Source organism: Cavia porcellus, unplaced genomic scaffold (genome assembly GCF_034190915.1).
Source record: "Cavia porcellus strain 051 isolate PalLab524CR breed Dunkin Hartley unplaced genomic scaffold, mCavPor4.1 scaffold_24, whole genome shotgun sequence".
NCBI lineage: Eukaryota > Metazoa > Chordata > Mammalia > Rodentia > Caviidae > Cavia > Cavia porcellus.
The window spans coordinates 19285750-19313318 of record NW_026947507.1 but is presented as its reverse complement, the minus strand read 5'-3'; the positions used below and the strand labels follow the sequence as shown (position 1 = coordinate 19313318).

The following is a 27569-nucleotide window of genomic DNA, read 5'->3' as shown; positions in this document are numbered from 1 at the left end:
CCTACATTTTGTGTGCTGTCACATTGTCTTTTGTTCCCTGGGCCTGCAATGCAGGCGTTGCCCCCTGCACAGCTTTTCTAATAGCCAAAGGGACTGCGCCTCCTATTTCTTTCTTTTCCTTCTTCTTTATGATCATTCAACAGAAAAAAAAAGCCCTCAGAAAACCACAATCTTCCATTCCCACATTTATTTCAACATTCTGAAATGCCTTTACAAGTCTCATAAATTGTTTTCTAGTTACTTTTGTCTGAGAATAAAGACATATATCTTCACTGCAGTTTAAAATACAGTACAGATTCTGTAACTCCAGAACGTTGTTAAAATTTTGTTAAAACATGTTTAATAAATATGAAGTCTTTTTAATTCATCTTTACTTCTCTTAAGCCTTTTACTGTGTCTTATTCATAAAAACATTCTTGGTAGTTGACATAGAGTTTCTGTTTTGTGGAGTATCATCTCTTAATTACTATCATTTTAATGCTTTGCTTAATATTAATAAAGCTGATAGCTGATGAACTTTTAAATGCTTAAACATAATTCAAAGCAAATACAAGTCTTTGCTAACCTCATCTTAGGTATGTATGAATTTTTAACCTTTGCATTTTAAATAATTCTTTAATTCCTAACCAGAAGATGATTAATTATAACTTGCCCAAGCTAACTAAGCCCATATTAGCAGATAAATATAAATATAGATACATATATGTTGAACTACATTTTTTGATCAGATAAAAATGTTTCAAGTAGTTAATATATTTTTAGGAATATTGCATGATAACTTCTCTTTCCTTCCAGATTCAGTATTCAAGAATGAAGAAAATTCTATAGTCTTTCATAACTTAGTGAAGTACCCTTGTAATACCTTCAGGAAAGCACATGCAGAAGTGAAAATTAACAGGAAAACTGCATTTGGAACTACAACTCTTGTCTTGACTGATTTTAGCAATAAATCCAATACTTTGAAAAGAAAAGAAAGCCAAACCCAGACACCAGATGGGGAATTTCAAAACTCTCTTCCTGCAAACGTTTGTTTTAGTGATACACGGCACCCCTCCAAGGAGAGAACAAACTATATAACTCAAGTATCTAACAAAGTAAACACATCTCCTACAGTCTGCTCTCAGTCTGAATTATTTAGTTCAGCACATAAAAAATTGAAAACAACCCACTACTCAACACCAGATCTCAAAAGTTGCAACACTGGATTTTCTAACAGGTATGATACTTCCAACCGTGGTCTTTAAGGCATTTGCCCTAAACTTGTTTTAAGATATTTTTAAGATCTTTAAGGTATTTGTATTGCATATATTTTAAGAAGGCAGAATACCTATGGCTAAGCAGTTAAATTGATTTTGGTAATATAAATAAAACCTTGAAAACTAGTATAGTAACTCTCCTTTCTCTTCACCAGCTTATTATAGACAAGAGAAGAAAATATAAAACATTTTCCTATATCTATAAAAGGTTATTTTTTTGTGACACTAACTATATACATGATCACTACATCATATTTGGAAAATACTGGCAAGTATAAAGAAAATTTTAAATCATCCATAATCATTTCTGTTATCAGTAACCACCATTATCATTTTTAAACCTATCATAAGTTGAAAATGTCATAAGTTGAAAAATGCATTTAATACATCTAGCCTATTGAACATCATAAGTTAGCTACATAGCTTACTGTAAAGTATTGATTGTTTCTACCGATAATCAAGTAGCTGAGATTCCCTGGCAATACATAGTATCAAAAGACAGTATTGTACTGCTTACCACCAGCCCGGGAAAAGATCAAGATTCGAAACTTGAAATATTGTTTCTAATGAATGTCTTATTGCTTTCACAATATGATAAAGCTAACAAAATCAAACCATTGTAAGTCAAAGATCGTTTGTAGTTCTTCCAGTGAAAGAAGCCATTCTTTTGGAAGAGAAGCTGTCATTCATAAAAGTTTAGTAAGTATCCTCTGTTTTAAAAGAAAAACTGAAATGCTTTTAGCGGTATTTCTATTAACAAACATGGCTGCATTTCAAACAGCAATGTGGGATAGTGTTCTTCAACCAAAAAGTCCTAAAAAGCAAGCATCCTATTTTTAATGAAATGAAATGAAAAACTTTTAATTCCATGCAATAAACACTACAAGGCTCAGTGTGGTTTACAAGATTACCAGCTGCAATTCCACAGTCCCCCACTGCTGTTCACTGAGATGCAGAAAATAGACATGTTATCTCTTTCATTACTGAAGAGGGCAGGTCCTGCACCTGTCTGTTGATGCTTCTCAACCCACTTCCTTCTATCTATTTGTCTGGTCCACCATCATAGCTCATATCGTGCCTGCATCTAAAAGGTATTTTTTTTTCCAAAGCTACTTTTTTTTTCAAAAATCAGGTGTCATATATCCAGCATTTTAAAATGAAACTCATATAATAATATGAATGAAGGACCTTATTTTTTTTTTTGAAGGACCTTATTTGTATGTCTTTTTGTGCACTTTCAGTAGCTCTAAAGTAATCTCAGGTGGAATTTTGATGAGCAGATTTTGCTGTAATGAGCTACTCCATTGTTGATAGAGTCTTCCAATGGGCAGTGGGATGAGGGGCCACTTGCTACTCACTCCTAGACTAAACTCTTTGAATCCTTAAGGATTCCTTCATAACAATTCTGTGACAGTTTCTCATAAACATGGATTTTGCTCCTATTTCCTGTTCTAACTCTAAATTTGCCATCAGTTAGTTCTTGATTGATTTTTAAAAATACTCAGTACATAATTATTTATGATAACCCATTTAACTTCTGTCCGTGATACTCCCATTTGGATTATACTCTGAGAGACTAAACTTTTCAACTGACTGAGTAAATGCCTCGCCTTTTTACTTTAACCATAATTTGTGTTTCCTGGTGGAAATCATGAAGCCTTTGCTAAAGAAAGACTGAGGACGCCGTCCTGAAGGAGAAAATCACTTCTGAGCAGCTTTCTTGCTTGTGACGCTTAAGTGGAAAGTAGTGGAAATGATCAATTTAAAATATTGTGCCATTTCTACCCAGATGAAATATGTTGGTATATTTTTACTTCCTTAATGCTTTTTTGAAAAAAATCTCTGACAATTTAACTAATGAATTAGGGATTTTAAAAAACATTAATGTAACCTTAAATTTAAATGATTTCTTCATAAACCATTAGTAATAGAACCATATGATTAATCACAGTGCACAGTGTTACTTAGAAATGCTGTAGCCATGTGTATGTACTGAATACGAGAACACCAAGACTGAGACTCCACAATCAATCAAGATCAACCAGCAGAATAAAACTCAAGTGATGAAATAAATTTACCCAGTAGCCCTTCTGTACCCAACTACTTTACAAGGAATAAATTGCAAATTACTGTCATTTATTTCATTTTTCTGCTTGTTTGGCAGCTACAGTGTTTATCTTATGGACAAGACACCAAAAGAAACAACATAATACTATTCAAGCAGGTGGTCCACTCAGAATTTATAGCCAGTTCATTTTTTTCTTTAATAATTATAGGGTAATTAATTTGACTTTTGTTCTCTTAATTACTGATCTCATCACCACACCATACGTGCTTTGTTGATGAAGCATATTTTAGGGTTGGTTTTTAGATGTACTGAATGTTATCCATCTACTGAATTATAAATTAGATAAATGAAGAAATTTTTAAGCACTTAAGAATAACCACTAAAAAGTTTTAAAGCTATCATCCAATTATTATGAACACAAAGTGAAACAATAATACATTTTCAAAGAAAGCTTAAGTTCTAGGTTGAATTTTTTCCTATGTTGATGCAGAAACTTACATAGAAGCGGGAAATAATGCTATGAAAATCACTGGCATTTTCTACTGCCATTAGCGATATGGAAGGGCTGGCTACTTGGAATCACTAGACTTGGAAGAGACACCTTGGGCTTATTGTGGGATCACCCTTTTGCAGTTCTTCATCCCTCAGAACTTCAGGACCACCTGGGGACATGGAGAATGAATCATTTAACTTCTTTTCTTTGTTTTGTTTTAATGCTGGACATTATCTCGGATGATAAAGTGTATGTTACATAGCACTGATTAATTCAAAAACATTCCATGTAATATTTGAATTAGAATGAATTTATCCTAATTTCAAGGAAGGTAAACCATGATAAGGTGATTGTTTAACAAAATAAACATAGCATTCATTTTGAAAATATAAATCTGTACTTGGTACTGTCTTTCTGATGATAGTTTTTATCTGACCTGTTTAATTTTCCTGATTAATAGGCACTTACTGAGAATCTTTTGATGCTTCAAGCATTGTTCCTGATTATAATGACGAGTTCTTACAAACTATAGCCAGAAGAGCCAAATCCAGCCTAACTTTTATTTCCATTTGTTTGATTATTTTTTTATGACTTCTTGTTGCCAGCAACAGAATTAAGTAATTCCCACAGAGACCATGAGACCCACAAGACTAAAATGAGTCTTACCTGAAAATGTTTGCCAGCTCTTGAGGTATTATAAGTCAATATTCAAAATGATGATACTAATTGTCAAACTAATTTATTCTCTATGCAAAATTTATCTAAGAAAATGCTCTGCTATATTTTAGAAAGTTTTCAAATAACAGTTGAAACAGAAGCCAAAATGCCTTCAATTAAGCAGAACATTTAATTGTCCTAGATAATTTTTCTATCATAAAATTAGGACTAGTTGTGCCTATTTAGAGCTGATGTGATCCCAGGTGGCATCATCATAACTTTATGTGCCCATGAACCCCCTAGGAATCTTGTCGACCTGGAGACTTGGTCCACAGGGATCTGGAGTAGGGTCAAAGCTATATGTGGTGACAGAACTGTTCCTATTTGGTGGAGCACACTCTGATACCAAGGACTCACGAGCGTAAGACGAGTTTTTCCTTTAGCTTCCCACTCAGGAAGAAACAGACTGTGAGACAGAAATGAACCAGAGGGAAGACAACTGGAGTGCTTCTTTTTTCCTTAATCCTACCCTGCACCTTTGCCCCTCTCCTAAGAAAAGTTTTAGCAGTAAAGAATTTGCATTTTTCTTGGATGTATGGAAACCTGCAGATCTCTAGGTTGAAGCAAGTGGGTTGGAACATTTTGAAGTGAAAGTTGCCAAACACAACCAACCACCTTTTTACTGGAACCCAGGGATCAAACTTATGACCCTGCACTTGCCAGGCAGGCCCTTGGGCCACGGAGCTATATCCCTGGCCTCTAGCCACCTTTAAAATAACATAGAAAATGTTCTTACATAGGTATATTTTAAATTAGCATCATTTTTTCACTTCAAGTAATATTCTTAACCTCATTCTTTTAACTTATCTCTGAAAGCTGTTTATGAAACCATTTGAGTTTTGAAACTGCTTATCTTCTGTACCACCACCCAGATATTTAACTTGTCTTGAAGTTGAGGTTTTAGTATTACCTCTCAGGGGCAGCTGGTAGAAAGGAGGATTGTGAAAAGAAAAAGAAAAAAGAAATTCTCTGTTTTCCTATTTTGTATTTGGTATTACCCATGACTGAAATATAGCACCTTTCACCTTGAAAAAGCTACCAATAAAGTAGTTGCTGGTGAAATATTTAACTTAAAATGATTACTTTAGCAGCATCCACAATTGTTTTTTATATTATAAATGATTGCTTCAGGAACTACACTAAGAATTTTTTAATCTATCCCAGCAAACATTTTTAAAGCAATGTATTTAAATATCCATTGTAAAGAATAAACAACTTTATACCACTTTCACCACAGAAGATCACATTCTCTGGATATTGGGATTAGACATGATCCTCTGAGGCAGCAGTACAGAAAAAAAAAAAGTATTCTGAAAAATGTAGTTGGGAAGCAAGGAAAACTATACTTGATTTTTAAGGATTTTAAAACATTACATATGAGTGATATTTTATTCTTTAGAAATTTTCAGGGCTGGAGATTTAGCTCAGCAGCATAAGGACCTGCCTTGCAAGCAGGCAGTCGTGAGTTCGATCCCCGGTACCGATAAAAAGGAAAAAGACCAAAAAAAAAAAAAAAAAAAAAAAAAAAAAGAAAAAGAAATTTTCTCAAACCTGAGAAAGGGTGAACTATCTTATCATTAAGATGTTTAAAAACAAGAATGTTTGTAAGAGGGATTTCTGGTTTCATTGTGTTGCTTGTTTGTTTTTGTTTTAAGTTTAAATCCTGAGGACCCAACACAGGGCCTTGAGCACCCTAAGCATGTGCCACAGGCTGTACCACTGAGCTACTCTACCAGTCCCTGGTTTTAATTACTGTGAATATGCCAACTAGGTGATTAAAAGTATTATAAAAACATTATTGAAACTTCAAAATACATAAAAATAATAAGGATGTTCTTTTTCAAAGATAAAAGTCTTCCTCTCCAACTAGAGTGCAAGATCACCTCCTGGGCTTTGTTTGCTCCATCCAGGTGACCTCCAGATGCTCTTGATTCTAATTGTGCAGGAGATAAAGCTTTTCTACTAGGTTTACAAAATACACATTTCTGCTCCTCCAGACAGGCTGTTTCTTGCTGACAACTATTTTAGTAGCCTTGATCAAAGAAAAGCGTAGGAAATTATTTTTTAAGTGGACAGTAGAGAGAGTGATCTCCGTGGCCTTGTCAGATCCATTTATAGGAATTTCTACTCATGAGAAAACAATTAGAGAACATCATGATTTTAGTTGTTTTATGGGGCAAGAAACAGCTAGACTTGACAATATTTTAGAGGAAACAAATGACTACATTGTAACATGAGGTTAAAAAAAGCAAGTATCAGAAATGAAGATTTAAGAACATTTGATTTACTGGATACACAATTCACCTGTTTATTCTTAGAAATTTAAATTTTGTGCTCTTCATTTATACATAGGTTTGAATTAAAACAATTAAAATGGCAGTAGTTTGTGTAATTACTAAAGTTGACCAGGGCCAACCTTTTGATATAGTTTTTTCCTGTGAGCAGAATTCACAGGTGCAGAGGTGAAGTGGTGAGAATGATCCCTTTAACACTATTGCGCTAGAGTTATTTTGTAACCTGTCATTACAGCCAACTCCAAGCTAGTATGACAGATGGTCCTTGTACCTCAAATGCCGGCGGTCCTCGATGCAGGAAGCACAACCGCCTGTGTGTTCTCCGTGTTGTCAGGAAGCATGGTGAAAACAGAGGAAGGCAGTTTTACGCTTGTCCACTCCCTGGAGATGCACAATGTGGATTTTTTGAAGTACGTACAAGATTAATCAAGCTTACTATGGTGTAAATGACTTCAGGTGACTAAAACAAACAGCAATGCCTTTTCAGTTTTACCTTTTCATGTTAGACAGCCATGTAAGTATTCAGTCTAAGTCTTGAACATTGAATCCAAAAGTTTAGCAAAGTAGTGATCATGATAAAAGAGTAGCCACTAGATTGTTAGAGTGTATCATATTTATAATCAGATTAACATAAATGTAAAAATATTGCTTTAAGGTCACCAAGATGGTATTGAGTAGTTAACATGAACTAGTAGTGCTATGTAATTAAGAATCTAAGATAGGAATTTGTTCTCAATTCATTGCTGTATCAAAAGTCTAGCTTTATACATTTGATAGAGGTACGTGAGAAAAACAATGTACATGCCTTTGGTCTACAGTAACCTCAGTGAATCCTACTACATAAGCTTGACCATATTTAGCTCTAGGTAATTCTTTCCAGTCTATGGGTGTATCACTAAAAATGAATCTTCTGTAGACATAAGAATCCAGGTCCCTTTAGTCAATCCCACTTTCTGCATTTCTAAAGGGTATAAATGTGTCACCATACTGAGTTTGAATCTAATATTTAAAATACACATTTTCCCAAGTTCCAATTCATCTGGTATTCAAAAAAAAAAAAAAAAAGAAAGAAAGAAAGAAAGAAAATACTGATCTGTTTTAGTGTTGGAACAAAATTTTTCAGATTGGACTGAGAAATGAAGTATCTCTCTTCATCATGATAACTTTCATTAAGCATTTTCCAGGAAAGATTTGATAATGATTTTAGACCTCCATCCTAAACAAGATGTGACTATCTCCAACTAAATTCACCAGAAGTCTTTATAGATGGAATGAAAAAAATATTATATGTCACTAATAATATGATAGCTTCTTTCATACCTGTCTTGTGGCTAAAATTAATAGGATTAAAAGTAATAGTATATACTCTGTCTGATTTACCCTGCCTGAGTAAGTCTATTGGATTCTGGCTTTCCCTACAGGATTAAGGAAGCTTAGTATTAGAGTTATCTAATACTTGATCTAATCATTTTAACTAAAACTTATATAAGAACATTGCTGGTTACTTTATAATGTTCTGGTAGTTTTCAATTGTTAGTTTTTGTTATGTTTTGTTTTGTTTGTTTGTTCATTTTTTGAGACTCACTATGTAGTTCCAGCTGGCCTTAAATACTGTGTAGCCCAGGATGGCCTTGAACTCACAGCAATTCTCCTGCCTCAGCCTCCCAAGTACAGGGATTACAGGCATGTGCCACCATGCCCAGCCTTAATTATTCTTATTAAAAGGAAAGAATGTTTGTAAAAATGTCTCTAGCTAAAGGAAAACTCAGAATTATAACTTTCTTTGTGTGAGTCAAACAAATGTCTAAAGAATACTTCTTATAAGAAATAAACTTTTTAAAAAAAAATTGAACAACTAATGATTTGGGTCTGTTTTACAATATCAAATTAATGACAGCAGCAGTGAAGACAGTATGATACCAGCCAAACCAGCCTAGGCATGATCTGTGCATCCCTGTAACTTCCGCGTAAGGTTTACGATCCTATTTCTTCTTTTCCCCTAGTGGGCAGATTTGTCTTTCCCATTCTGCAGCCACGGCAAGCGCTCTATCATGAGAACAGTGTTGAAGATCGGACCTAATAATGGAAGGAATTTTTTTGTGTGTCCTTTGGAGAAGGAAAAACAGTGCAATTTTTTCCAGTGGGCAGAAAATGGACCAGGGATAAAAATTATTCCAGGATGCTAATATTTTTTTCTTTCTATAGAATATCTAGCATTTAATCTCTTCAGACCATTTATCCTTGCCTTTGTGAAATGCAAAGGTTGTAGAATATCCGTGGCACACATACAGGACTTGAGGACTTTGTATTTTAGCTGGGCCATCTTTCCTTTCTATGGCTGTTGTTTTTTCCTTTTATCTTAATGAATGTACTTTTCGTCAGTGTACAGGATACTGCATTTGTAATGTATATTTAATGCATGTAGTAGTGACAATAAAGTGTTTTTAGTATGTTCTTGATCTGTTAACTCCTTTGAGGAGGCAATGATTTATTTATCTGTTTAGGAAAGAACTGACAGCACATTAGAATGGTAAGGTAGTGTGTCTTCAATGAATAATTTGCCCGGGTACTATCATTATTCACAATATCTAATTGAAAGTATTTTTTATATTCCTAAATAAAAAAATTAAGATATACATATATACTTTATGAGAAAAATTTTAAACGTTAAATTCCTATTAGATGCAAAGGGTATGACAAACCTTCGTATAACTTCAGGTATATTTTAATGGAACATTATAGAGATTCAGACTATAAAAGTAATATTTATGAACAGATGTCACATATTTTTCAAAATGAAGTTGAGTAATATTTTTAAAATCTTGATTGTAACATCTATTAACTTATTAAAAAATAAGTCAATTTCAAAATCGGAATATATTGCTATACTTTGTACATGAAATGTCCCCAAATGAACCGTATGTTTGAGGGTCGGAGGTGGTTAACCTTTTGGATGCAGGTTCCATAGGAGGAAGCTACAGAGATTATAGTTGTACCATCTAAGGGAAGAGCAGAACTCCAGCCCATTTCTCACTCTGCTTCCTGGCCACCACACAATAAGCAACTTTGCCTCACCTTGTGCATCCACCACAATGTTTTAAAGTTTATTTTCTCAGATATTTTGTCACAGTGATGGAAGTCTCACACATACACTGAAAAACATGTTTGTATTATTGGGGATCTGGCCAAGATCCCCAACTACCTCTATGAGGGGTATAATGAAGGACAGAATAAGAAACAGACAAATTTAGTAATGCATGATAATGGGAGTTATTGGTCAATACCTCAAGATGGGCAGAGACCCAGATATTCCAACCAGCCACTATTTATTGGTGTGTACAATGCAATGGATATATACAATGATAGGAGGGACTAGTGGAAGATTCAGGAGGTAGATAACTCAGCAGGCAGTAGATAATACTGGGATGTCTCAAGAGGGAAGAGATGATTTTATGGTAAGCAGACTCTTGCTTTGGAGTGTCCTTTTTCATTTTAGTTGTCTTAATTCAGTCTCAGTGGGTAGGAGCGGATGGCCAAGAGTTAATAGGAAGTCTCAAAAGTGTGGTACCCTAATCCCAAGCCTCCATTTATACCTTTGGGAGGATGCAAAATTAGCCATTGTGAATTCATGGTCTCCAATAGTATATATATATTTTTCCAGTTTTATTTAACTTTTGTCCTTTTTTTTTTCTAAAATTATTCTAGGTAACATTATTTCCAAAGGAAAATAAAAACATCAATGTAAAGTTATTTCTGCATGTTTGTGGAAAATTCTTTTCAGACCTACTTCAACATATTTTGTAAAAGGTAGCAGGAGAGACTGCTTCATTATCTGTGCTATTCGCCCACTAAATTAACCCTGCAAAGTTATGGAATTTAATGATGCATGAAATGATCAGCAAGAAGAACATAGTTTTTCAGCTCATATGTGTTTGAACAACACTGAGAAGATAAAATTAAAACCAACCTAAGATCAATTGATTTTAAGCCAAAAAACTCAACAGGGTATCATATCTTCAGGACAGACCAAGCACTGAACGGGACTGTTGACAGTCTCAGCTGATGTGTGAAGTACACAGATTGTTCATTAAGAAGCAAACTGCAAAAAAAAAAATCATCCAACAAAGAACCTATTGCAAAAAGGACTTCTAAAAATACATTTTTATTAGATAAGGATGCAGGTTTATCATATTAAAACCTATCACGTTTCAGTTTATCATATTTCCTTGTAATTAAGTTGTACATTTTTGTCCTTGACAATAACACTTCCCATAGATCATTTCATTTAATCCTCTTGGCCCTCCTAGAAATAGATGTTGTTAGGGTTTTCCGGCACAATAGAGAGCAAAAGGAAAGAAAAAGTAGCTTCTACAGAGGATGTGGAGAGGAGTGCACCAGTCATGGGGTTGGGCATTCTCATCTGCCAGATACAGAGGGGCCTGACTGTTGTGTGACCTCTGACTGAAACTGGTGGTTGGGGCTGGTGTTGATGACATGCAAGGAACTGATTGGAGCACCTTTCATGACCACCGGAAAGGGACAAGGAGAAAGTGGTCATCAGGGTAAGTATTGTTTTTGCTGTGGTCTGCCACATCAGAGCACCACCATAATGTCCTGAGATTTATACTAGGGCAGAAACTTTTCAGATGTTAGTGCTGTCTGCATCTCTAGTTTTTCCATTATAGGAAACTCAACTTATGTAAGTTTAGTAGGAAATAGATTTGTGTTTTCAAAGACCACATTCAGAATTAACTTTGCCAGATATTAAAGCCCATACTGTAACAAAGGTATTCTTCTTGTCAGGCTTTACCTAAAAGTTGGCTATACAGAGAACTACCTGTTTTGACACATACAAATAATTGGCAATCTCAGATATACAAAAAACAAAAGAAAAACACAAAACTAATTGTGGCAAGATGAGATTTGGGTAATTTTTTTCTTTAAATTCACTGATAAAATTCTAATGTTAAATTTCATGTAAATTTATTTTAAATTTCCAGTACTTCATTTTTCATTATATTTTTAAAACCATTGTTTTACATATTTGTCTAAAGATAGTTCAATATTAAAGGTTCTAAAAGTTAATGAAAGATATGTTTCAGCAAGATTAAGGAGCACATAAATTCAGCGCCTTCACCATAAGTATGGAGATCATCAAAACAGGGTCTTGGGGGCTGGGGATTTAGCTCAGCGGCATAAGCACCTGCCTTGCAAGCAGGCAGTCGTGAGTTTGATCCCTGGTACCGATAAAAAAGGAAAAAGACCAAAAAAAAAAAAAAAAAAAAAAAAAAAAAAAAAAAACAGGGTCTTGCAGCACAAGAGAGAGAGATTGGGCTCAGCTTCAAGTGCAGCGGGGCAAATGGTCATTTTTAGCCACCAAGCAATGTGGGGATCAGCGGATGGGAAATGGCTAAGAGGCAATGTAAGAAGTAAGGATTCGGGCTAAACCAACTGAAAGGTTCTTTTTTTTTTATTTGCCCTTTTCCTTTTTATCGGTACCAGGGATCGAACTCACAACTGCCTGCTTGCAAAGCAAGGCGCTTATGCCGCTGAGCTAAATCCCCAGCCCCAACTGAAAGGTTCTTGCCCTACTATAAATTACTGTACAATTATGGTGGTAGTCTAACATGGTGGAAGGCCAAAGCAGGAGTGCTTACCACTTCCTGCTTCTTCTTCAGCCCTAATTGCAACTCCCCTTCCTGTTTGCACACACAGAGAATTCCAGTTGGTTCCTCACATGTCATCAGTATCCACTCTATGGGCCACTTCAGTCATATAACTCTGCCTCTCTGTCTGGTCAAAGGAGACAGCCCAGCCACCATGGATTGTGTGCTCCTTTTTAAGTTCTCAACTTAATAAACCTGTTCTTTTCATTTTTGTACTTTTGCTTCTGTATTGTTCCAGAACACTCTGACAACAACTTAGCAGAATTCTTGCTGAAGATTGGCCAGGATGATACATATCTAGGTGATGGTGAAGGATGAGGGAGTTTTTGCTAAACTGGCTTAATACTTTTTGCTGAAGTAGGATTTTATCAGGAAATACACAGATGAGCCTAGCAGGAGATTCAAGAAGCCTGACTAAAGCGTGGCCAAGTGATGGATCTTTTCATCAGTTCTAGAAAAATTGGTATACAAAATGAAAAATGAATATTCTAATGACTTTTCCAAAAGATAAAACATCTTTTTTCACTGACTACCTTTGCAGCACCTTATGACTTGTCTGAGGCTTATTCCATGGTCCTCTTCAATATGCAGGTTGTTCTGTCTACACTGTTGCCTGCAGTCCTAGCAATTAAATCTGGACCCTCAACCTTCTAGCCCAGCCCCCTACCACTGAGCTACATCTCCAGCCTAGCTGCATTTCTTAAAGCTCCCTTCCTCAAGGAGTTATATATAACATTTATTCTTCACAAAATCTTAAAAAAATATTTACACACTGTGATAAAAGAATAAACATTTGTTGAATTTAACAATGGATGAAGGTTTAACGTCTGTTGAACTTTTTAACATGGTTAACTCATTCAAATATGAATGCATTTAAATGTCATTGAAAAGTGTTGGTTTGATATCTAAAAGCCGTTAAATTGTTCTATTAATTTAAATAAAAATCTCATTTGGGGCATTTTATAGAAGTTTACTTACAAATGAATAGAACAGAATTAATCAGAGCAAAAAGTACACATTCAGTAAAAAAGATGACACAAATAGTGCTGTCATACATCTGTGCTGTGCATAATAACATGTGAAGAAGAATAAGCATAATTACTTTAACCTCTTTGTATAAAACAAGCAAACTGATTTAAATAATGTAATTTTAATTCAGTTAATCCCTTGAGCACCTACTGTGTGAAAAGGTCAGTGGCAGTTTTTTTAAGATCTTGTAAATGCATAGTTGAGGTTGAAATAATAAGGGATAATGGCATTCTAAACAAAATGCTAAAAGGGTATAAAAGGAAAAGATCACATCTAATTCATAAACTAGCCCTACAAGAAAGACAGCAGTCAGATTTCACCTTGGTGAAGATTTGCACACATAGAACGACATTTCAAAAGGCCTAGCATAAGCAAAGACATCTAAGCAGCATCAAGGATATATGAGAAAGCACAAAAGTCCTGTCTAGCTATATCATGGGTGTGTGAAGGAATATACAGGGAGATAAATGGGTAAGGAAGGAATCAATTCCCATTTCATGGCTATAAATGAAATTCCTAAGATAGACCACTTCTGTGTTCTGAGGCTATAAAAATAAGTCACTCTTTGCTCTTAAGAAGTCTGTTGGAAAATAAGCAAGCCCCTGTACTCTGGAACACATGCTAAACACAAACAAGGAGGTGTTTGAAGGAGAGTACCAGGGACCTATTCTGTTAGTGCCGTGAGAGCTGATATGTTGTGTTGATTCTTCGGACTCTGAGATAAAGCTCTTCTGGATTCAGATGCCATTTCAAGGACTTGAACTACTCATCTTTGTCTTAACTATATGAACTTGAACTCAATATTTTAATGTTTTGGCTACTATGTGTTAAGTCTTAGTTACTACATCTATAGACGGTGACAATAATGGTATGATTCTTACAAAGCTATTTTAAGGACAAAATATAATATCCTTGTAAAAGGCACAGCAGCATCCATGGCAATTTTAGTGCTTTAGCTAATTTTCTTTATTTTTAGTAACATAGCAGAATCCTTGGAATAATTTGAGTGCTTGAGTTAATTTTCTTTATTTAATAGTACTACTCATATTATCTGATACAACTATTGTGGAATGTCCCATACCAATAGTAATTACCTTAAAGAAAGACTTAAGGCAGAGCATGGTGGCACATGCCAATAATCCCACAGTGTCTTGATTAGTTAAACTTGTTCAAAAAAGGGATGAATCAATGATATAAGAAATAGAGCGAAGCCTTTCTAGGGAATGGTAGAGAACAACAGAACTCTATCATTCTTAAAAGTTGCAGAGAGAAAGCAAAGGGGATTTGGACTGCATGACCTACTTATCATTGAATCTTATAGCTTCTCCAAGTAGTAAGGGAAGAAAGAGCTGATGTTAAAATGAGATGCAGGACAGAAGAAATGACCACCCAACAAAAATAAGTCTTGTGAACAGAAAAGGAAGGATGAAGGAGAGCACCTGAACCATTTATACTTGTGCTCTGCATTCAGGTTTGTGGTATGAAAAGTGTTTTACAGAGTCAATGAAAGAACAGCCTTCTAAATTTTTTAAACTACATGAGAGTATTTCAGAATAAGCGCTTTCATAAATGCAAAACTATAAAAAAGAAAGAAAAAGAATGGTCCCATAGCAACAATTCCTTGTCTACCTTCCGTTTTAACATTCCAGTGTTACCCCCAATCACTCGCATGGGCATCTTGGTTTATATATTAATAAATACTTGTCTACTTTTACTATGCAGTATTTTTCTCATTATTATGTTATTGCATTCAGCTTTTTGGCACCATTTAAAAGAATTTTTGCTATCAATGGCAGGAAAAATGTTGAATCTACGTATTTGAGTAGGTTATTGACTCATAAGTTTAATAACTTGTATTCTCAAACTTGAATAATTTAAATGCATTAGAAATGATACAGCATTAAAAAGAGCATTCTTAAAACTCAGATCTAGGATCTGAGTTTGTAGTTATTATTTATTTAAAATAAACAAGCAAATTCCATTGAGATATGGTCTCATTTTCAGGAATAGTCTATTAGCAGGCAGCAGTGAGCACAACAATTAACCATATCAGCACATTAAAGCCTAATGTGTACTCTCAACATAGCAGCAAACACATCCTACCATGGCCTATTAAGTAATCAGAAATGATTGCAGATAATTAGCTCATGAACAGCTGCATAAACTCAACTATTCCATTTTTCTTTATCAGAGATGGATACTTGAAGTGCAAGGAAGGTTTATTAGCTGTGTCTTAAACTAGGTAGGCGTGTCACCATGAAACAAAATTAGGAATACACTCTAATGTTCAAGTATATATTGCTACCATTTGAAATTTTATTCTGATAATACATCTAATTTTCACCCAAATATAGTTCTGTAAGGAGAAATATGGAAACAAGGATATTGTCAAGTTAAAAACAAAAAACAAAACAAAACCAAAAAAAACCTCTTGTAACATTGGAAATTGAATTAAGATAATGTTATGGTTTGTGTCTAGATGTCCCTCCAAAGCCTCATATACTTTAGATGGGACATTTTTCAGAGATAGCTGAATCAGGAGTTTGTGACTGATTCCTTTATCTAATGCTGGGATTTTTTTTTTTTTTTTTTTTTTTTTTTTTGGTCTTTTTCCTTTTTATATCGGTACCAGGGATCGAACTCACGACTGCCTGCTTGCAAGGCAGGTGCTTACGCCGCTGAGCTAAACCCCCAGCCCCCCTAATGCTGGGATTAAGGGCATGAATGTTATTCCCACCATAGGACATAGGGAGGGTAGCCTGCAAACAATTTAAAATGTCATTTGGGCAGTACCTTTTTTTGCATACTCACTATTCTGAGTATTACTTGGGCAGGTGTTATTTCAACTAGTTGATTCTTGAATAAATTTGACAAAATTATTCTTGGATTTCCTGTTATTAAGATTAACAAAAGTGCAATTTTTTGTCATCCTGTATTTAAGTAATTGGACTGGCAAATGGTTAAAGGAGAAAATGCTTCCTTTACCTCAGTTTTCAGAGTTTCAGTCCATAGTCAGCTAGCTCCAAACAGGATGTCATGGCAGAGGGGCATAGCAGAGGAGAAATAGTCCAGGTATAGCACACAGAGGGATTGAGTCTTCCTCCTTCTTCTCTTTTTATTCTTTCCAGGCTGCAAGCCTGTGGTTCTTGCCACCCACACCCAGGGCAGTGCTTCCCTCTTTAGTAAGTCCATCAATAACACCCAAAATTATGCTAAACTATAACTCTGAACTAATCCAGTATCATGTACCCATGATCCTATATCACACACCCATAATCCAAAGCCTCATCCATGAGAACATGAAGCTTTGAGGTGGACATCCAGATATAAACCAAAATACTCAGATTTTATCAAGGATTCCTTCTCATTTTATGATCCTAGAAATTAAAACTAAAGACTATGGCTCAGCAATGAAATAATATACTATCCTTGAGGGTTCTAAACTTTTGGATGGTAATTTCTGAATACGTGTGTGGAACATTTTGTATCGTGAATTTACACATTTATCATGTCTCATAGAAATTTAGTCTCATTTTATTTGTAGTTCTAGTAAGATTAAATTGAGGATAGACAGATAACAGACAGGAGCCACAAATTTCACTGACAGAGAATGAATTCTAATATGAGTGTTTTATCCTCTTCACCTTTATAAATTATTTTCATTTTTCTAAACATTCAATCAATAAGTATTTCTGTGACTGGTGCTCCACTAGGCATAATGAAAGCATAAGCAAATAGTGCCTCAAGGGGTTTAAAGTCTTATGGGAAATAAACAGGAAAGGCAGAAATTATAATTCAGTGTTCAAGGACTATGGTGGAAAGGTACAGGATACAAAAATCCAATAAAAAATAAATATTTGAAATAAATAGACACTTTTCAGAACAAGTACATGTGGCCAATAAATACATGAAAAAATGTCCAACAGCTCTTGCCATTAAAGAAATGCAAACTAAAACAAAAGTGATGTTCTGTTTTACTTCAGAAAAAAAAATTCTAATTTTTAATGACTTATTAAGTAAGATCAAATAATAAAAAATGCAGGCAAGCCTTCAGGGGAAAAAGGAATCCTTCTGCATCGTTAGTGGGAAAGTAAACTAGTACAACCACTAGTTGTAATTTCCCACTAACTAGTGGCAAACTAGTACACTATGAAAATTAATATATTATTCAAAAAACTAAAACTAGAAATTCCATTCAACACAACTATTCCCTTTCTAAGTATCATCCCAAAAGAATTAAAGACATATTATAGTAATACATGCATACACATATTTATGGCAGCATAATTCCAAATAGCTAAACCTTTCAAGCAGTATGTATGGCTATCAAAAGTCGAGTGAGTAAAGAAAATGTGACATTTATACACAATGAACTACTACTGTGCCATAAAGAAGTATAAACTTCAGTTTCTTGAAGAAAAGTAAATGTATGATGAGACCACAGTGTTAAGTTGATCGAAGACCAAAGTTTAATTATCACATGGTTTCTCCTATATGAGAAACCCAAGATAAATAAAGAACAAATTAAAGATAATAAGATACAGAGAGACATTTTTGTAGGAGGAATAGTATAGAGAGGGAAGAAGAGACGGTTGGAAAAATAATTATGATGTGTTACATACATATACCTACTCCCCATGAGGAATATAATCATTGTGCACTGCAAATATGTAGTAACAGAAACAAAACTTTTACATAAAATAACAACTAGACAGACAAAAACAAAAACTTCAATGGCAACATGAAGGACACGGAAAATTTCACAAAAGAGGTAAGGGTGGAGAGAGGGGTCATTTTACTCACTGCAAACAGGTGGAGGTTAAGAGTGGTCTGTAGGCAGAGAAGGAATTTGTAAAGGACTATTGCGCACGTCAAATAGTTAGAGCTAAAGTCAGTACAGTAAGTCCCTGGCCTGTGAACGTTTGAGCTGTGAACTTTCACAGGTGAACTGCAGAATTCTCATTTTACTGGAGCACGAAGGAATCCAATTTCCCAGTGTTCTCCACGAGTGGCACTCTTTGGTGAGTCAGGGACTTAGTGTAATGGTAATTCAGTTCACATGGTTTATTCATTGCTAATTGTCAGCTGCTCTCACCCAGCTTACTAAGATTGGACTGACTATAACTATTTCCTATTTTCTAGAGCAGTGGTAGTAAATATGTGAATAAGAAGGTGCCCCGTAACAGCAATCTTATTTTACAGATTGCTGGAATCTCAGGGACTGAAATCCAGGAATGCTGGAATTTGTGTTCCAACAAGCCACCCAGGTCATCCCTATGTAAGACCACATTTGTGTTTTCGAGAGAATTTCCTGTTTTAGACAACTTTTTAATCTATTATATTAGGATAGATATGTAATGTTTATGTTTTGAATATGTTTGTTTATGTTTGTGTTATAATACTGAGGCATACATTTAAGATGGAATAGGAGCCAGACATGGTGGTGCAAACCTGTAATCTCAGTACTTGGGAGGCTGAGGCAGAAAGACCCCACAGTAATTACAAGGCCACCCTGTACACAGGGAAACTTGTCTCAAAAAAAGAGAATAACTTGTCTCAAAAAAAGTGAAGTTGAGTAGAAACAGTGAATTGACTAGAAGTCAGGCAACTTGGTTTTTTATTGTAGCTCTACCACTAAATATTAATAAGATTAATAATAATAATAGTAACTACTACTACATAACAAATATCACTTCCAAGATGCTGAACTTCTCAGGGACCATAGATTCTTCAGCTGGCAAACAAGGACACTGCACTAAAACATCACTAAAACTATTTCCCAAACCTAAAATGCTGTGGTTCTCAGTACGTTTTAACCTTAATCATTTGCATAATTAAATAATACAGTTATCCACAGGCTCCTTTGGATTACTCTCGGTTTCAGCATCTTGTGCTTTTTCAAAGCCACGTTATCCTTACTCTGTTGTGTTTTCTATCATATTTAAGCCAGCTTTTATTTATTCTCTCCTTGGGATCAATGGTTAGCTTATTATGCAGTTCTTTAAAATGTGATATTCTTACTTTTGCACATGTTAACTCCCACGAAGTCTCCTTGATTAAACTTCCCCAGTAGACTTTTAGAAGGAAACAAAAGGAATAGCACTCATCTCAATGTGTGAAGCATCCTGTCTTGAATGTCAATTGAACAATTCACAGGGCTGTGAAGTAAGGGAAAAAAAAAAAAAAAATTCAGGGACGTGAAGACAAGGGAGAGAAGATTAGAGAAACTAGAAACTCAGGGAAAACAGAACCTATTTATGCACAATGCATTCAAATTTTCCTTTCTTCCCTTCTTTGTTCCTCCTATCCTTCCTTTTTCCCATTTATTCATGCTGATTTTCTATTTGGTGAATTGCTTTCTTACCAAATTTTGCATATATAAAGTACTGAATTCCAGAACGTCAAATGTATTAACTCCCGTAACATTTTAGCATAGCACTCCAAACAATTTCTCAGTAAAAATTTAAGGACTACAGGCTTAAAGAATAAATGCATAAAGCTTTATTATCCTGGCCGCAGTCTATTCATTAGTTTTCTTTACAATCACTGAGTTTTTTTCTCCAAGTGCTTTCTCTAATTTTTTTTTTCTTTTTTAGGAACTGATACTCTTGCCATTTACCTATTTGCTGCTTCATCTGGTCCTACCTCTTTTCTGTGTGATCTGTGACTGGGGAGCTAACATATGCTGGCGCCTTCCTTGTACCTTACACAGCACGGTGTTTTATGTCCTGGCAAGCCAACTCCTAACAGATTCCTAGGTAATACAGCTTCTGCCTGAGTGCCCTTGAGACCCACTTAGAGCATGTGCATAGTTGCTCTAAAACTTTTCAATAACCCTCCTCTGCCTAGGATAGAAATTACAGGAGAATGCTCAATTTCAGCATCACTTTGCAATCATTCCACCTTTATTCCTTATGATCTTGCATTCTCAAATTGGTCTTATCAGCTGTAGCTGATTGTGCAATGCTTTACAGTGGGGATGGAATCATAACACATTTCCAGCACCCTCATTTTGTTTCAGGAATGAACATAGATAATTTTGGTCCATGGTCAACTCCAGTGGTACAAAATCTTCAAAGCTGTTATCTGTTCTAAAAATATCACACAAGTAGCTCATTTCTATATTGTACATCATGTTTGGAATGTGGACTACTGTGTAAGCTTCTCTTGGAGCCATTTTTAAAGGGATATGAGTGTTGGCCTTTCTAGTTTCTCAGCAAATGATTGTTTTATCACAGATTGTTTGAGCTACTTATTGTCACCCATTTTATTCACACTGTTAGCCTGGTTTTCCTCGCCCCACACACATCCATCTGTATCTATCGCTGTTCTATTTCTTTCCTGTTTAAAATATATGTAAATCAAGCAAAACAATACTCAAAATGCTTTCTGTAAATCTCAGGTCAGTTCAGGGGCCCCATGATTTTTTCAGTTCAATTAAATCCTGTACATTTTCTTCCTAGAAACGTCATCACTGTAATAAAATAATTAAATGTATAATCAGCTGTTTAATATTTGTCTTCTGGTTTTTAAAATGAATGCTACAAAAGGGCCTAGATTTTTCTTATTTAACTGAATCTCCAGCTCCTAGGCCAGTGACCTGAGTATTATAGTAGTATTCCATAAGTGGTTATTGAGTGAATGAGTCCTATCCTTTTACTAATTTTTATTACCAGCACTTTGGCTGTTATTATAATTCTAAAAATGAGACTCTTTGGCCTGAAAACTGATAAGGATTGTTTTAGTTTTTAGGTTTTTGTTCTGGTAAGTGTACTGTCTCCAAGTAGACAAATCTACATGTAAATAAAAGCTTTTGAAATCCAAATTTCTATGGAAACAGCCCTTGGTTCTTGCAGCTTGTGAAGTAGAACACTGTAGTTGCACGGCTTACACTGGAGGGAGCTGGCATCACAGACAAATTCTGGCTTCTTGGGGGGTCCCCACTACCTTATTGATACCCCCCTTTGTTAGTATGTTCTTTCTTCAGGTGGCTTACAGCACAATTCATTGTGATTAGGGTACTTAATCTATTCGCTATAACTGATTAAGTTACTGCTTGATTGTGTTACAGGTTCATCCATTTACTGTGATTAGATTGTTGCTGGAAATATATGGATACAATCAAGCTTCTACTATTCTCGAATTCCTCAGGGTGTTTCTAAATTTCTCCACATAATCTTTTTGGCTATTCCTTAGGGTATGTCATTTCCGCAGATAACTAATCTCATCTATTATGTTTGAATCTTCCTGATTTTATTCTTGGAGGGCAACTTTATCTCATACTCTTTCGGTGACTTTCCAGCCCTCCCAAATATTTCTCATTCCTGGCAAATAAAGTGGGACACGTAGAGACAACAAACCAGGCCACTATTTCTTTTTCTTTCCTACTATCTGTTCCTTGTCCCAGAAGAGTGATGGCAGAAACTTACTCATTTAGAACTCCTAACAAAATAAAGAGCTTCCTGTGAATTTTAACCTTTGTGGAATGTTAAGTTTATATCAATGTATTCAGTATACCAGAGGAGCAGAGTGGGCAGAAAGACAGTTATAAACAATAATTGAAGGTTTCTGGATGCTCAGACTCACACTTCACAAGCACACTTAGTTTATAATCAGACTCATTTTTTCCAGTGAGAGGTGAGTCAGGTGATAGCTCCAAATCTGCCTCCCTTTAGTCTTCTATCTGATCATGGTCACAAGAATCCAGAGACACAGAGAGGCTCAACCACACTATGAATTTGAGGCCACTTGATTGACTACATTTGTTTTCTTTCCAGATGTCATCAAAACAGCTGGATAGGTTATGTTTGTTTATATGACTTTATAGCATCTCCTCTTGTGGATAAACAACATCCTCTTTTTTTCTTGGAAACTAAATATCAAGATTTTCCTATGCCATTCTGACAATACTATGCACAGCTAGATATTATCTAAAGACCCAGGAGTATACAGATCTCATGGTAAATACTGATTAATAATTAAAATGCTCTTAGTCTGCAAATAATGATTGTGTCTGCATTATATTCCTTGTATACCATTAAATTATTTTAGAAGATTAAGAATCATAGTTTTCTAGGACTTCTTATATTTCTTCCATTCATTCAAGCCAGTTCATTCTAGTTGCTTCAGAACTATATCCAATTGCTTCTAAAAGGAAAAGTACAAAAGAAGTAAAAGTCTATAAAGTTAAATACATGTGAAACATATTTTTGTTTTATTTCCTCAACTACAGAAATATAATTTCTTAATCCAATAAGGAACTTTACTAGACATGGGGAAAAAAAGATGTATATGTAATTTTTTATATATTTAACTTCAAAAATAGCTTTTCAGTTATATAGAACATTTGCCATGAGTGACTATAGAACATATGCTTCAGAAACCAAATGAAAGTTTTAACACACCCTGAGATACCTAAAAGATTTAATAACATCTGTGTTTTGATCCCAAGGATGGAACAGTCTCGTATAAGCTGACAACTGTGAGGTAAGCAAATGTATTTTTCATGAGATAAAATATAGTTTCTCAAGTCCAGAGTTCACATTTCTACAACTTACTGTACTTAATCCCAAAGATGAAGTAACCCTCTTCACTTTGTGCATTATTTTAATGAAATTGATTGACATATCAAGACTGTGGGAAGTAAAAGCAGAAATGGGAGATTGGCAGAGAGGATGCTCATTGGTGCTCATTAATAAAAGAAAGAAAACACTAAAATGCCAGGAAACTATGACAAGTAGAGATCAAGAAACCAAAATGCAAGGTTCTTTCTTTCTCATTAAGTTTTAAAGTCATCTCTTCATTACAGCTTAAAATATAAATTTCTGTTCATTTGAATAATATTGAATAATCAATTCATAAACAATGGTAGTACCCTGTCTACAGCCTACCATTTTCTATTTAGCCCCCAACATATTTCTTGGCATATAATTAGTTCAATTGGTGCATATTAAATGATACCATGCAAGTGAAGTTTATAGAAACAAAATGGAAAATAGGTACCTTGTATAATGACTTTTTAAGTGAAATTTTCAAGAGAATATGAGAAAGGCACAGCTACTGAGTGTTTAAAAACTGGATGATGAAGTCATCAAAGCTTATAGAAAAGGTCAGAAATTTAGAGCTTTGAAAAATGGAGCGATAATAGTAAAGCAACAGAACTGCAGATGGTCTGAAACTCAGAGATTAAAGATTTAAGAAGGCTATAAATGAGATGAGGTTAAGATTTGATATTGAAAATGATTACGATATAAATAAGAATCTCAGCAGTGGAAAGATTCTGTTAAGAACATGTACTAGAAATGTTCAGGACTGGATAACACCAAGGCAGAGGAGAAAAACAGTAAATTCAAGTCAAGGACAATTCTACTATTTTGGACTGTTGGGAACAATAGAAATATGAGAAAATTTGAAGGAAAAAGTGAGCAAAACCAAATTATAGCCTAGGATAATTAGAAGGTAGACTCCTGTTTTAAAAGAATGAACAATGAATTGATGTAAAGTTCAAGAATATAATGGATTTAAACTAAAGAGTAAAAAATCAAAATAGGTTTGAAGATGATATAATTATTGAATACTGTCATCAGAAATCACTGTGGTAGGTCCAAAATTATAGTTAATTGTCTTACAAAAGAAGGGATAGTTTAAGTCTCAGAAATATTTTTTTTTAAATTTTAGAAAATGTCTCCCAAATGACAGTTTGCTTTGGAAAGAAAAGCACGCATAATATAACTCAAGTAGTATGTTATTATTGGTGGCTGTCCTTACCATTAAAGTATTTATGACTCTACTTTAACAAATATATTTCTTCTGATCTTTCTCACTACCAAGTGTTCATGAAAGAGAATAATATCAAGGAGATAGATAAAATTTTCAGAATATATTGAGATCTTACCTTACCAGTTAGAATAATTTTTCCAGATTTCATTAATTATGAAATAGAACTTATTGTAATTGGTGCTTTACAATAAATATTCAAGTAATTGGAGCTGTAAAACATAACTTAGCAAATTAACTAATTTATTAAAGAAGCAGAATTGCTGAGATATTCCTATTAGCTGAAAATCTGAAATGTTCCCAGTGAAATATTTAAAGAAAAAACTATCTTTCTACTGAGTAAAAGAAGAGCACTTGTAATTGAAATGGGTAGGTCTTTCCCATTTTTTCCTCACAAAAATATTGAAATAACATTTTATTATACTCCATTGTACAAATAACACACACCTGTATCGTGTTATATATACAAACATCATGAAAAATCAGAAACTGATTGCTTATTGGCCTACTTACAGCTGTTAGAAGAAACAGACTGAGTATATTCTTTTCATCATAATTATTTTATAACATCTGGATTTCTTACTAATGATACTTCTATGTGGAATAAAAGTGAGCAAATTGAAGATGGTAAGTATTTTTAAATGTGACTTTTTCTCCTCCAACATATTAACAAATGTTATATAATAGATTAATATGCTTTTTTTGCTGTCCAACTAACTCCTTTCAAAAGTAAAGTATTGTATCACAAGAAATCAGACTATTTAAAATTTATGTATATTTTGCTATTATTTGTGAAAGAGAATGTAGCTTAACTGATAATTCTTCCCAGTTAAAAAGAAAAACAACACATGTTTATGAGGCTATAATTATTATGTTTTGCAATTTATTGATTTAATAGTACCCAATCGAATATTACCTGACATACTCTGGCTACAATGGTAAAAGATAATGCTATCTCTGCACGTGGGTAGGAAATGGCCTCTTTTTGTAAGAAAGTTGGCATGTCACAATTTGAAAAGAAAGACACTGAAAAGGATAGTGACAAAATATTTTTTTTAAAGAAACCCATAAGATTATATCTAGCCTATTGAGAAATATAAAATTTCAATTAATTGTGCTCCTTTGTCCAAATTCAGCAGGTGAAAATCTAGCCTGCAGTTTGGCCAGTTGAGTTATATATGGCTCTATTTTTTAAATTACCTGTCAGCATTTAAAATTGGAAAGTGTCATCTGACAAGTCCAGATTTATGAATTATCTTTAAAAGTCAGGCCTTAAAACAATGGATTCACATTCCAAGATGGGCTGGGTCTTTGTGGTAACCTTGTTGCTTATTGTTCTTCTGTGAATACAGTTCTGTTGCTTTCTATAGGACACACATTGGTCCTCACCCTAGTTACCCCTTCTCATGAATTGCTCCAAAACCTAAAAGAATGTCACTTGCATTTAAATAGTTTACAAACTTACACCCATTTTACTTCTCAAGCTTCTATCATCTGCCTGACAATGCATTTGTGTGTGAAGGCCCCGCTAATAAGAACCAAGGCAATTAATCTTCTTGTGCTTTATTTCTGCCTCAGCCACATTCTGAAGTCCAAGCTGCTAATATTTTCCATAACACCATCCTTCAGTGCCTGCAGTAACTTTGAGGATTCTCCGTCTGTCATTCAGTGTGAAAAATTTTGGGTTTACTTTCATTTGGCTTGTTTTTAAATTAATGTGATGCTTCTTATTCTTATTCTTAATGTTCTTACTTTTATATTCTTTTATATTCTGAAACAGAATGAATTCTTTTTGAATTAATACTTTAATTCATCTCTTCTGTTTTAGACTTATGTAGTCTGGGGGTTATCTCACAGATTTTATTTTAAAGTATGTGTTTTTTTTCAAATTTTAAAAATTGTTCTTTTTATAATCATTGGTAAGGTATTTTTTGAATTACTTTTAATGTAATTTTCAGAGTATTCTGTTGTTTTATTTCCTCTGGAGCAAAATTAATCTCCTGATTTGGGAGGGTTTGTTCGGCCGTCCTACCTATTTTATTTTTCCTCGTATATTTTGGAATTTTAGCTTGCAAGCTATTTTTGAATATTACTTTGTAATCATTCTCCCAATCTCTCTCTCTCTCTCTCTCTCTTTTCTTTTGCTCTCCTTTTTCTTCCCCTCCTGCTCCTTTTTCTCTCTGCCATTCCAACAGTGTCACCTCCCATAAATGCACTTTATGTCTTTTTATTCTTAATTGTTTTTCTCCTCAAGTTAAGTTTAAGATCTGAAATGAATTCTCATTATGGTGATTTGTGGAATTTATTCCATTCCAAATGATTTTGGAATTATAGCTCTGGTCATTGAGACAATCAGCTCACCTTCTGGCTGCAAAACTTTATTTCTCTGGCTTTCTGTGGCAGTCAAGAGCTCTGTGATATTTCTTTACAGGCAGGACATGAATGTCTAGTTTCCAGCAATACACTAGCCAAGAAGGTGACAACATATACTATCAAAGAATATAAATGGTATTGTGACATTATAGTTACATTAAAATATACAAGTAATATATACGTATATGTAACTGTATGGATAAATGATTTATCTTTGGGACAAGATTTGGCATAGTTTTCATCTTCTGTTTTTCTATATTTCTCACGTTTTTGTAATAAGCATGCACTGTTTTTCAATAATGAAAGCAGCCACAATTGCTGTGGAGAGACGGAGTTTCTTTCATTGCACATGATTCCATCAAGGTTAGAAAAATAATCTTAGTAGCATCTGCATGCTACTCTACTAGTTTCAGCCTGAACTATAATTCTGTGTTTTTGTTCCCCTTAGCAGCCAAAGAAGTAATGATCTCTGGTTGGCCTTGGTATGGCCCTACACTTTGTCCTTTCCCAAACGTGTTACTGCTGTGTGCCTGAAGAAGAGGGGCTGACCTAGGAGAATATGTAAAGTATATTCTTACCTGGAAGCCGTCCTCACCATCCAAACTGACTGTTGTCTCTCTCCCTCCCCCTGTGTATCTGTCTTCCTTTCTTCTTTAAGTAGTAATGTAGAGTGGCACATGGCACAATGCTTCACCACAAATATGTACCCTTCAATTCTGCTATTCTTCTCCATTCAAAAAATAACAGGAATGAGTTCATTTCAAATTGGCAGTGGTAGTCGAAAAACACCTAAAATGAGAAGCTCAATCTCTCCCCCTCCCACTTTGGTATCATTTTTGTTTTTGATAGTTGCTAGCTTTCTGGCCCTAAAGAGTGCTTTGGGCTTGTCTTGCTCAT

At 34.6% G+C, this 27569-nt stretch overlaps 2 protein-coding genes across 9 annotated transcripts in view; one reads left to right on the top strand and one right to left on the bottom strand.

Annotated features, from left to right (window-relative positions):
- Nucleotides 1-9278, top strand: part of Neil3 (nei like DNA glycosylase 3) — a 44345-nt gene extending 35067 nt beyond the window's left edge. Inside the window, exons 8-10 of the mRNA XM_003469117.4 lie at nt 796-1216; nt 7064-7238; nt 8832-9278. Coding sequence (XP_003469165.1) covers nt 796-1216; nt 7064-7238; nt 8832-9014 — 779 coding nt within the window. The 3' untranslated portion in view covers nt 9015-9278. The remainder of the gene's footprint in view (nt 1-795; nt 1217-7063; nt 7239-8831) is intronic.
- The window catches only part of Aga (aspartylglucosaminidase), a 112506-nt gene that overhangs the window by 31914 nt on the left and 53023 nt on the right, over nt 1-27569 (bottom strand). For 2 of the 8 annotated variants that reach the window (XR_001201136.3, XR_010042585.1), the window contains one exon: nt 19545-19681. The exons of 5 other annotated variants lie outside the window; for them this stretch is intronic. The gene's annotated coding sequence lies outside the window, so the exon portion shown is untranslated. Of the gene's footprint in view, nt 1-3822; nt 7210-19544; nt 19682-27569 lie in introns of all 8 variants that reach the window. One more of the 8 variants, XR_010042584.1, reaches the window with a different exon arrangement.